Genomic DNA, 12792 nt, shown 5'->3' on the forward strand with positions numbered 1-12792 from the left:
ATTTGATGGTAAAAGCTGGGTATTGGAGCTTTCTACAGGTGTGTGAACTTCTAGGTGCCTAGACTTTATACCAGCAGCTGTTTTTTGACAGATTCTCAATAATAGCTCCTAAGATTTTTCTCTAATTAGGAGAGTGATGGAATTTTTGAACACTAGCCTGTTTGTTCCTCAGCTGTTTTTTTTAAGCTGTAAAAGAACATGAACACTCAGTAATAATTTTATAAACTGCCGGAGTGGTAAAAGATAGGTGGTGGTGATAATGGCATCTACTGGAGTTGCCAAAATAGATATGTTTGTGTACAACTGAACTTTATATACACCCCATTTCCTGGTGTTGGGTAACATGGTCATGTCAGACTTTCTGTGCACCAAGTGTAAGAGGATTCCTGTTCTGTTGCATTGTGTTTGGTCTTGTCTTCAGTGTTTCTCTATAGCCAATCATTTAACAGAACTAAGCACAAACTAATCTTCATATAAGGTCCATAGGTAAATTGCATTGGTAAATTTAAGCTCTAACTTTGTATGGTGCCACATGTTCCTTGAAAAAAAATTGTGCCATTATAGTTGTATCTTTTATTAGAACTGGATATATTGAATTACACACTTGTATGAACCCGCTTTGAACATTAATATTATGCATGGCTTTCTTTCAGGTTGCCCTGGTTTATCCCAATAATGATCCAGTCATGTTTATGGTAGCATTTTATGGCTGTCTGCTGGCAGAAGTTATCCCAGTGCCGATTGAGGTACCTCTTACAAGAAAGGTAACGATAAAATGTAGAGTTATGTTGGGCCATCTCTTAGGCCATCCGTCTCTTGATGGCAAATGAAAAGCAGCCATCCCTGGCCATTTACGTTTTGCCAGTAATTGTACCTAAATTGTAATTCCAGCACAAGAATAAATGAAATGAACACAAAGGAAGTGCATTCATTATTTATGTTCATGTCATTTTCTTGAATAATTGACTATATAATCTAGTCTGAACCTTGTCATTACTGTAAAGCTAAGTGCACGCAGAAATTATTACATAAATGCACAGCATTTTAGGCTCTAAAAAGCTAACAAGTTGGTTTTACAAGAATAATAAATGACCTACTATATTCTCTCATTTTTATTCATCTGGTCCTAGTAGGGGTTTTCAGGGTCACTGAGCACGTTAATTGAGATGACTTATTTCTTGATTATACACTTTCTCTCTGGAAATATCCAAAGCATTTCCACACTAATTAAGATATATTCTATCTTGGAAGTTATACCTCAGCCCTCTTCATGGCTGGACATAACTTGAACAATTCTAGTGGGATCATTCCACGGCCTGATTATAAGATTTACAAACATTTTTAGTTGCCCTCTCTTAAGCTGGGTATGCACTGTATGAATTTCGTCCGCCACTTTCTGCCCGGCATGCTTTGATTTATCCCCTTTCACACTAGCGGACCCATCGAGTCCCCCTGTCAGTTTTTTAGGCAGACCCAATTGGACCATTGCCCTCTGTGGAGCAGCGGGTGTCCGTTTTACACCTGCCAACATCCTATCCTCTAAAAACAGACGGATGGGGGCGATCCGTTCCCCATCCTTCTGTTGGATGACAGAGGCACAGGCAGTCTGTTTAAATCTGCTCGCCAGTAAAGTTTAAAGTAAAGTCTATGTAAGCGGAGCAGACATGGATCTGTCATCCGCCTGCTCAGCGGGATCAGCAGATAGATCCCCCGTCGACGTGCTGTTAGAGTCCACCCATGTGAAAGATCCCTAAGAAAGTCAAACAGCAGGGCGTAAATTTGTTAGCCGATAAGGGGCTGCATCCAATCAGATGCAGTTACCTTTGGGGTACTCTGTGTCTGTCAGGATACAGTAGTTCTAGTGGGAGATCCTGCCATCAGCACTATAATAGCATGGAGGGGGGGGGGGGGGGGTAGTCTGTTAAATTATTTTCTTTCAGACTGACCCAGCCTTACATTGCTATGTTGAGACATACTGTGGGCTCACAATCCTTAGGACACGAATTGGCTTAAGTGGAGCTTGTGCAGTAGGCGCTAGATATTGGCTTTATATTAGACCGATCAATTTAATAATGACCTATATTAAAATTATCACTTTTTAACAGACTCAACATTTTATTGGTCACTTTCAATGGTTATTTAACTTCTATGTGTAGATGTTTGTATATATACATATACGTTACAGCATCAGGCCAACTGGTGTTTAACTTGGGTGAATGCAAGTAGGTGCAAACATCTTCTACACATCATATTTTCTAGTTCTTCTGCACTATGAGGGTGTTTCACATTTGTTGTAGCACTTAATTTACTTGACATTACTCTGTCTTTGTAATAGCTATGGCCAGATGCAAAGTTGGGATCTTTTATTAGGGATACCTTTACTCCTGGAGCCCTTAATAAATAGAGATTCTGCCCAGTTCAACCCATTGCAATGTACTCACAACTGAAATAACCATTTGGTTGAATTTAAAATTGTAAAAAAAGTAACATTTTGGAAATGAGAGGTGTCCCTGCCTTGAGGTAAGGTGAGTAATTTACCTGGGCTGAAATCCAGAATGAAAAAGTAAAATGGCCTCTAATTTCCTATTATTATTATCATACTGTTTGCTCCATTTACATCAATGCTACATGGCCCTTTGCCCTCTGCATATCACTGTTTAGCAACAATTTCACATATTCAGGCAGTCCTAAACTATGCAGACTTAATAACCCTGTCTGCCACAGTGCTGCCAACAATTGTTCCTTGGGCTGTGTTAAAAAAAAAAAAAAAAAGACCTGTTGACACAGAGGCCTGATTTCAGTTGATGTGAGCAACTACTTCACATTATCTCACTGTATATTGTTTGGATAATAGCAGCAGAGACCTTTTTTGAGTTGCTGCTGTTGGGGATGAAATTGGTTACTGCTGGCTGAACATAGATGCTCCCGCACTACTTATTGGGAAATGGCTGATAAATGGTGAAAAGTGGACCTGCATATTGGGCGGGAGAGAGATCTTGATAGTCTAAGGCCAGTTTTGGATGGGCAGTGTGAACAGCAAGCTTTTATGAAACTTTCAGAAAGCTTTTGAAAAGTTTTGGCAAGCTTCAAGCAGCTTTCTTTAAGCATTTAAAACACCATCAGCTCCTGTTTGGAAATGTTATACACAGCTCTTAATGGGAGTGCTGGTTGTCACATTAAACAAACTGCTAGCAGGCTTTCAACAAGCTTCAGGTGGTCCCATTAAGATCTATGTTCAACATTTGCAAAAAGGAGCTGAAGGATGCTTTAAAAGCTTCAACAAAGCTTGCTTAAAGCTCTGAAAATGCTTTGTGAAAGCTTACTGTTCACATTGCTCTTATACCAGCTGAAGCCTGCGTGAGACATGCCTTAAGTTTTGAGATGATCAGTCCTCTGACCAGTAGCAGCTGGTGCTAAATATTTCGGGGGGGGGGGGCGGCGCGGCAAATGAACACCTCGTAACCGCCCCAAGCACACACACACCCCCCCCCACGCAGAAGGAGGACAGGTAGGCGGCGATCGCTGCAAGCACCCATCCCCCCGCGGGAGGCAGACGGGAAGGCGGTGATCGCCGCAAGCATCCCCCACCCCCGGCGTTAGATTACGAGAATACAGCGGGGATCCAGCCCCCTCCCCAGGTTACTGACCTTAACTTAGGAGGCAGGGGAAGTAAGAGCTGGGCCGTTGTTACTCCCCCCGGCTGAACAGGAGGTGTGTCCTGAGACATGATTGGCCTAAGACTCCCTGGCCAATCGGTTCTCAGGACCTGCTTCCTGATTGGCCGGTAGGAGAATCCGGAGGACAATCACACAACTGGGTGGGCTCAGGGCGCAGTGCTCTGTGCCCCGAGCCCACCTATTTTTTTTTTTAGCCAATTGCAGCCTCAGGCTCTAATCATGCTTCAAAATAAACCCCAGTTGAAATCCATGCGTCCGGTGCCCTGCATTTAGATTAGGGGGGTGGCGCCCCTGCACCCCAACGGACGGGCCTCCACTGCCTCTGACCTAGGTGTGCTGCCATCCAGGGTCAATGTTAGCAAAGTGTTGAAATTGTTTGGTGCGCAGGTCTTCATAAACTGTGCTTTAACTGAAAACTCAAGTTTCCATCATCTGTCAGTCATTAACAGTCTAGTCATTAACATCCAGTCGATTTTTTAAAATTGTCTAAAATGAGAACTGTGCTACTAAACACTAGTAATTAGAATCAGCAGTATAGTGGAAAATGACAGTTTGCGGCTTATTGCTTATACTGGGAAGTAAAGCAAATGAAGCACAGCTTATTGTAAAAAGATTATTAAATTAACTGTTGCTGGAAATGTTTTTTGCAATTGTCAATCACCCTTTTTTCAATCCGAAAAGGACATATGCCTTTCACAAACGTGCTGAAGGTAATGGCTCAGGCAGTTGAGAGTAATGGCACTAAGCAATCACTTTGAAGGTGTGGTGCTTGCCAGTTTATAGCACACCTTAAACTAAATTTGTCAAATAGCTTTCAGGCATCTAGAAGAAAAAAGACACTTCATAGCAGCTACATAAATGTTTCATATATTGTCATTTTATTAGCTCTCACACTACTTTGTGACAAGACAATGCACCCACACACCCATCAGCACATTGAGCACATTCACTAGTGTTTATTTAGCTGTCAGATTTGTACAAAACTGTCACCTCTCATCATTTTATTTTATTAAAGGATATGTCCAGCCAAACATTTTTTTTGTATTAGAATGGAAAAGATTACAACCCCTATTGTGTTTTTGCTGCTATCCTGGACTTTGTTAGAGAGCTTTTCCATTATTCCCTTCTCATTGACAATAGGTTACCAGACAGGAAATGAGGGAAAATCAGCAGCCAGGACACAGACCGCAATCAAAAGTTCTAAGGGGTTCTTGCCTTCTCCTACTTTACAAGAAAAAAAAAAAATTCCTGTCAGGTTGTCACCCCGATAGTAATTGAGGGTAAATTTATCTTATGGAGCCCCAGATAACAGTAAAACCCACTACAGGCTGTAATCTTCCCCCACAATTTTTATCGCTGGACTTAGGCTTAAAAGTTTTTCTGGTAGTGCGCCCTAAATAATTAAAGTAGTACTCCTATCCCCTCTGTATTATAACTATAAGTTCAGGGTCTGTGTTATATCATTAATATGCTTATCTGTACTGATAGGAAAGTGTCTTCCTGTGATCAGTTGCCTTCTCTCTCCTCTCCTCTGCCCGGCTGACAGTTTAAGTGGACGGGGCCGAGCACTGTCGCTGATGTCAGCCAGGGAGGAGAGAGAGGGGGGGGCGGGGCGGAGGAATCACATGATTGCAGGAAGACGCTGAATTATCAGTACACATAACCATATTTATTATATAACACAGACACAGGGGAACTTCTTGTTCAAATAAAGAGGATATGGGGGCTTTTAATGTTGATTATGAGAGGGGGGGGGGGGTGCTGACACAAGCAGACACCCAGCGAGGGGAGGGGGGAGAGGAGACAGAGAGCAGGGCTGCGTATGCTGGAGGCACATACTGACCCCGGTGTCAGAGCTCAGCAGCCCTGATCGATCGGAGTCAGCGTACAGGGGAAAGGTAGAAACTGGCAGGATCAGACAGGTATTACAGGTGATACAGGGGGCCAAATGACACAGCACATGACACTGTGTCATATAACAAGCTTTAAGGGAACAGAATCTGTTTGCCCCCCCCCCCCCCCCAAAAAAAGAAGACGCTTTTAAACAGTTGTAAGGTAATATTTTTCCCCAAAACTAAAAAAACATATTCAGTGGTATTGCACAGAGTAGCCCCGAACCTCCTCTCTGGGGCCACTAAAGGAAGCTGCTTCTATGGTGGCATACGTGCTGGCTCACTCCCAAGCTCAGCTGTGTGCATCCAATGACGCACACAGTGTGGCTCGGTGCTGCCCCCCCCACCTGCTCCCTCCTCACTAGATTTGAGTGGCAGGAGCCAATGCTGCTCTCAGCCAAGCCTGTGAGATAGTAGAGGGAGGAGAGAAGACCTGTAGATGAGCACAACACTGGATCAATACAGGACTCGGGTAAGTATTTAGTGGGGAGGGGGAGAAACGAGCATGGAAATGTTTTTTTCATTTTTTTTTTTTTTTTTACCTTAATGCATAGAATGCATTAGGTTAAGGCTGGGTTCACACTGAGGAATGGAACGGTTTACAGCTGGGGTTCGGTGCGTCTCCATTCACTGGTTCAGGTCCGATTTCAGACTGAATTTTTGGCTAAATTCAGATCTGAAATGTACCAAAAGACGCACAGAGCTCCTGTGCAATTTGCACTGGAGCTGCTCTGGAGATGTGTGAACCGACTCCATAGAGAGCCGGTCACATTCTCCTGCTATGCGAATTGGATGTGGGGAAACCCGCATCCAATTCACAATAGTGTAAACCCAGCCTAAAGAAAGTCCTTTTGATTTTAGAACAACTTTAATGTCTAATATTTTTCAAATTATATTTATTTATTCGATGACTTGTCTCATCTTAGTCTGCTAAAGATGTTTAATTGGCACTTGGTCTACTCAATGAATCATTCATGTTCTTCAGAATGTCAATTTTGATTTTCAATTTTAACTTTTTCATGTACCAACTAACGCTCTTGGTGGTTGGTGATCTCTTCCCTTGAGTATATTTTATTTTTTACAAACTTACTTTTTTTTGAGAACTGACTTTTTAGTTATTTGTTTACAATTTTTTATTATAATCTTTCCTCTGCATGTCCAGCTCATAGAACTTTATCAAACGAAATTACAGGCAGACTAAAAACCCAGTAAATAAATCCTATTAACATTGGTACAGTGTGTTTCTTTTAGTAAAACAGTTTCATCCTACATTCTTCTTCATAAACAGGATGCTGGTGGACATCAGATTGGGTTCCTGCTGGGAAGCTGTGGTGTGAAGCTTGCTCTTACCACTGAGGTTTGCTTAAAAGGACTGCCAAAAACACAGAATGGAGAAATTGTGCAATTCAAGGGTACGCCACTACATTTCTCTGCTTCTGATTTATTCATTTAAATATAATTTAGAACCTATTGCATTTTAAAATGATAAATTTACAATAATCCAACTATTTCAGAAGAGGAAAACCAAATTATTTGTCATGTCAAAAAGTGAGCTAAAGACCATTTTATGACCATAACAACTGCATGTTTTTTTAGCTTCAGTTAGAGGGGCAAGAAAGATGCTTGTTCTTTTTAGTGTGAGCACAGTACAGGAAAAGCATAGAAATCCAAACTGACGACTTCAATCATAGTAGAAGAGTCTACTCTGAGCAAAGTGTAGCTGTTGCGCATATAAATCACTATCTCAATGTAAGTGTGAAAGAAATTAAACCTGATTGGTTGCTCTAGACAGCAGTCCTACTGTATGTTTGTTCCACTTTTAAAAAGCAGACCTTCTATTTGTACTGGCCACATCTTTTTCATGTTCGTAGTATAGGTGAAAAGTTAAGGGGGAACCTCCACTTTCGTGGGAAAAAAAATATAGCATATGCAATTGCTACACAAGTCACGTTGTAATTGAATGTTATTAACAATGACCTTTCCTTTTTAATCTGCAGCGCTATAAGTTCCTTTAAAATTCAATGCAATATGGCAATCTGAAGGTGTTCTATACACAGTTGGTACACAGAATGCCCCCCAGAAATTTAATTTTTTTGCTTGTATGATTGGTTCACTGATTTTACCAAAAGTCTACACTAAGATAAAAGTCAGATTTTAGATATCATCTGCAGCAAACACTCTCACTGGTTAATGTCACAAGAATCAGCTGATAATGAAAAAGTCACTCCCATTGAATAGACACATTGACACAGACAAACCGCTTTTCTTTCAGTGCAACAAAAGGTAGCAATCTGACACAAATACAATGTACATTGATCACCCAGAGGGGAATGTTTTTTTCTTTACGAAAGTGGAGTTGCCCTTTAAAGGCTTTGTGCAGTCTATATGTTGGAGCTCATTCTAAGTGAATAGTGGTTGCTCTGGGTTACTAAACTATGCAGTACCACTTTGCACCATCTTACTGGATAAGCCTGATTCATTAGAAAATGTATAGCAGTGAGTATCTCAATGTTTAGATGTCAGTGCTACAGCTCAGTGTTTAATGTCTCAGTGTTAGAATGCCAATGGTACAGCTCACTTCACCGTATGAAAAAGTAATCTGGTGAAACAAATTATTTTCTGTAGATGTGTCCCATGATTTCAGACCCATAGAAATGAACACAGGATTTTTTTTTTTTTTTTGCAAAGAAATGAAAAAATGTCCAAGCAATAAAAATGTATGTGTAAAATGCACTGAGCTGCATGCAGTTTGAATTCCCAGGATGTGAAGGGGGTGTTAGTATTTCGAATGCATCTATATTTAGAAAAGCTAAATGGGAAAGATTAATTGACCGGGTGGGAAAAAATACACAAGGCATTTCTAGTATATATAAGATGTTGATGATCTAGAACAGGGGTCTTCAAACTATGGCCCTCCTGTTGTTCAGGAACTACAATTCCCATCATGCCTAGTCATGTCTGTGAATGTCAGAGTTTGACAATGCCTCATGGGATGTGTAGTTCCACAACAGCTGGAGGGCCGTAGTTTGAGGATCCTTGATCTAGAAGGTGAGTCCAAGTGTCCTTTTGGAGAGCTGGGAAATAGAATTGAACCAGAATTGTCTGCAACAATGAAAAGTAAAGTTCTGAATTATATTCACTCCACTTCAATGGACACAAGGACAAAAGATATAAATTATTAATTAAATGGTATTATGTCCCATTAAAACTGTATAGAATGAACCCCAATGTATCACCTCTATGTTGGAGGGAATGTGGGGAGGTTGGCTCCCACGCACATATATGGTGACAGTGTAATCTGATCCAGCCATATTGGGCGGAGGTATTAAATTTAATTAAAATGATTAGTGGGACTGAAATTAGACTTGACCCTTGGCAATGCTTGTTTCATGCGATGGAAGGCCCTAGGAAGAAATATAGTGCAGCAATCACTCCAATTTTGTTGAATGCAGCGAAGGCATTAATTCCAAAGCAATGGAAATCAAAGGAAATACCGATGATAAAGGATTGGTTTAGGGAGGTAGGTAGAATAAGGCTTATGGAAGAAGTTATACATTTGCAAAATGACTCTGAAATGAGATTTGTTACTACTTGGAAGAGCTGGTTGGATCTCTGGTTTATGCGAGTTACAAGGGGAGTAAGGGCAGTATCTAGAGGACCCCCCCTTTTTTTTTTTCTCCTTTGACACAGGATAGAAATATACGATTTGAAAGGGTGGTAGAGAGATGAGACTCTCTCCTCCACATAAATAAATATATAAGGGTAGGGAATAGGTCACAATTTTTAGAGGAGATTGTAATGGCGGGAGAGAGATGGTTTCTCTCCTCCCCCCAAAATAAATAAAAAGGGTTGGGAAAGGTCACGGATTTATAAAGGGAATTTTTTTTTTTTTTCTGGGGATTTAAATATTACAGGTAGGAGGAAGGGGATATTATTCACCAATACACAACTGGGTAAAGGTAAACAGATTGAGCGAGGGGGATTGGTGTGTTCACGTTATTCAATTATATATGTTGGGAGGGGGGGGGTGTGGGGGTTGTTTCGGGGGGAGGGGGTTCTTATTTTTTCTTTGTGAGGGGGATATGGTGGAATATTTTTAACTTTTAAAAATGTTTCCTTTTTTGGGATTCTTCACTTTCCCTGAGAACTATGGAAAATCTGGTCTTCTGAAAGGAGTATGTTATGGGATAGACCCAGTGTTGTGTTTTTGTGTTTTTTTTCGTTGAATGTTTTGTATATTTGTCCTTGAAATGATGTGGAATGTTTTATATGTGTATAAACTTAATAAAAATAATTTAAACAGAAAAGCATATAGACACAAAACGGATCTGGTAAGTCACTTTTGTGGGGTACACACTTTTAAGTTTTGTTTCGTTCAACCAAGTGGGCTGAATTGGAAAAAAAAGTATAGATTGCCGTACTTACACAAGCGATGTTAGTGTGGTGATCTCCTCCGCTGAGCCATTGTACCCTGACAGGGGGACTGCCCCTCGTCAGAATACACGGATTAGTGCTTGCAGCCATTGGCTGCAAGTGCTGATCTGATGCTGGTTTTCCAGCATGCTTTTTCGAGAGAAGCCGGTCAGGGGGCTGTGCACATGGGCCGAAAGCCATCGGATTCCTGCTGAGCCCATTTTCAGCCCACTTTTGGCCCGTGTGTACCCAGCCCTAGGAACAGTAGGGGACCACAAAATCTGTATATACAATTCGAACACACTTAAGTAAAATTTGTATTATTCTCTTATTCTTTCTTGCTAGGATGGCCAAAACTCAAGTGGGTTGTGACTGACTCCAGATACCTGACCAAGGCACCAAAGGATTGGCAACCACATATCACAGCAGCAGGCACAGAACCTGCCTACATTGAGGTAGGAGGGGATCTTATGATGAAAGTTATTAGAAAGTATATTCCTAATTTAAAGGATAAGTTCACCTTTCAAAAAAATAAATAAATGCACATATTTTTGTAGGATATATATATATATATATATATATATAGACACAAAAGGGATATATATATATATATATATATATATATATATATATATTTTTTTTTTTTTTTTTTTACACTGCAGCCTGTAAAGCATTGCACCTGCAATCAGCAAATCATGGGTGCAATTCCATGACCCTGCAGACTCTGTCAGCTGTCTGCCCCTACCTCCCGTACAGGCAGACAACTACTTACTAGCTCCCTTGCAGTTCATTGAGAACTACAAGCTATCTGCCGCAGCGGCCGAAAGTACTTATAGTTAATTTATACACCGGAAATGAATGAAGGGTGCAACTGTATGGGCGTATCCCGGCACAGCCACGCTATTTTCAAATTGTGACAGTGGAGCAGGGAGGGCTGGCGGTGGAAGGTGGGTGTATAGGAGCATGTTACACCCTAACTATGGGTGTGGCATGTAACATGCTTCTAAAGGTGAGCTTAGCCTTTAATTTTACTCACATGTAGCATAACCAACACTGTTAATCAGAGAAAATAACAGCTAGCAATCTTTATAAATAACGTAGTAGATTATTTAAAGTGGTAATCCAAAATATGAAGATATTATTGAACATTTCAGTGCTTGGATATATTGCTTTTTATCATAGAAACAGTAGAAAATGATTCTGATGGGTGATAGGGCTTTTAGGTAAATTGTGGTTGGAAGGAGTTAAACTGGGTATACACAGATCTAATGTACCAACTGAAATTCTTAGTGGTTGACCCTGTTGGCCGCCTACAGCCCCACATCCTTCAGCTGGAATATTGAAGAAGCTGGGTGGAAAATTATTGAACGGTGACTACATCTATTTAGATGGCAGGCACTGTTTTGGTAATTTGACAGCTGGTGGGGTCAGCTGTCAAAACATAATAGCTGCAGCAGGAGATTCATTCATCTATGATGTGGATGGAGGATCTGGTAGATTCCTCCATGTGGCCTTTATTCCTTCAACTATATGTGCATGGCCAGCTTAAGTCATACAAGCTTTATGGCAGAGTAACAGTGATAGCCAAGAAATGTAAACACACGTGGGTTGATATACTAAAACTGGAGAGTGCAAAATCTGGTGCAGCTCTATATAGAAACCAATCCGCTTCCAGGTTTTTTTTATTAAAGCTTAACTGAACAAGCTGACGTTAGAAGCTGTTTGGCTACCATGCAGAGCTGCACCAGAGTTTGCATTCTCCAGTTTTAGTAAATCGACCCCACAGTTTCAAAGTACAACTTAATTCTGTTTATTTGGTCGTTGTGGACTAATTGACACATTTTTTCAGTACAAGACCAGTAAGGAAGGCAGCGTTATGGGGGTCACTGTTTCACGAATAGCAATGCTTTCTCATTGTCAAGCTGTTTCGCAGGCCTGTAACTATACAGAAGGTGAGTAATTGTATAATTAAATGACACTTGTGGTTTATCTAAATACATATCCTTATGGGCTGCCCTTACTTGCCGATTCTGGATACTGCTGTCTGATTATAATGAGAAGGTTTTTACTTTTAGTTCTATAAAATGATGGGGAGTGAAAAGATGATGTCCATAAGAGTTTTGAAATTGTAATTGAACTTCTTCCTTGTTTTGTACATTACTGCATTGGTTTTTAGATTCATTCATTCCTGTGGGCACACACTTTAACGTGTTAATGCACGGAAGTGCTGCATGTCCTATTTTGTTACGCCTGCAGTGAGCTGCAGCACATAATTTTGAACTTTCCTCATAATAATGAAAGGGCTTTCCACTTGAAATTGATTCTTATGTGATACAAGGCAAGTGTTTCACTGCAGGGAAATGTGCAAGTGTGAACAGTAATGAAAGAAAGTGCCCCTTCTCACTTTTGCCTCTCACTTTTTTCTTTTCCACCATTGTTATAAATAACCAGGTATATATTTTATCATGCTGATATCATATTCTCAATACTACATAATATATACCGATTAGACAAGTGTAAAAAGTAATATAGGTTTTCTCTATTGTCAATTGAGGGACACTGCTCCTCTTATTCATAAACCACTGGACTCTAGGCACAATAACTGGAGGCCAGTCCCTAGAAGCCACAGCCCCTAATACAACTAGCCTACTCAGAAATGACAAAGTACAGTATATATACTGATAAGACAACTGCATTAGGTAATATATTTATTTTTACCTTTAGGTGAAACTATGGTAAATGTGCTGGATTTCAAGAGAGATGCTGGCCTATGGCATGGCATGATAACGGTAAGAGCAGTTAGTAGATGG

The 12792-nt window shown here is 40.6% G+C and overlaps 1 protein-coding gene across 3 annotated transcripts in view; it reads left to right on the forward strand.

Annotated features, from left to right (window-relative positions):
• DIP2B (disco interacting protein 2 homolog B) overlaps window positions 1–12792 on the forward strand; it is a 365089-nt gene that overhangs the window by 246805 nt on the left and 105492 nt on the right. For 2 of the 3 annotated variants that reach the window (XM_073613683.1, XM_073613685.1), the window contains 5 exons: window positions 654–764; window positions 6858–6981; window positions 10328–10437; window positions 11832–11934; window positions 12707–12771. In XM_073613683.1, the coding sequence (XP_073469784.1) occupies window positions 654–764; window positions 6858–6981; window positions 10328–10437; window positions 11832–11934; window positions 12707–12771 (513 nt within the window). The remainder of the gene's footprint in view (window positions 1–653; window positions 765–6857; window positions 6982–10327; window positions 10438–11831; window positions 11935–12706; window positions 12772–12792) is intronic. The other variant, XM_073613684.1, reaches the window with a different exon arrangement.

The sequence above is a fragment of the Aquarana catesbeiana genome, linkage group LG02, assembly GCF_042186555.1.
Source record: "Aquarana catesbeiana isolate 2022-GZ linkage group LG02, ASM4218655v1, whole genome shotgun sequence".
NCBI lineage: Eukaryota > Metazoa > Chordata > Amphibia > Anura > Ranidae > Aquarana > Aquarana catesbeiana.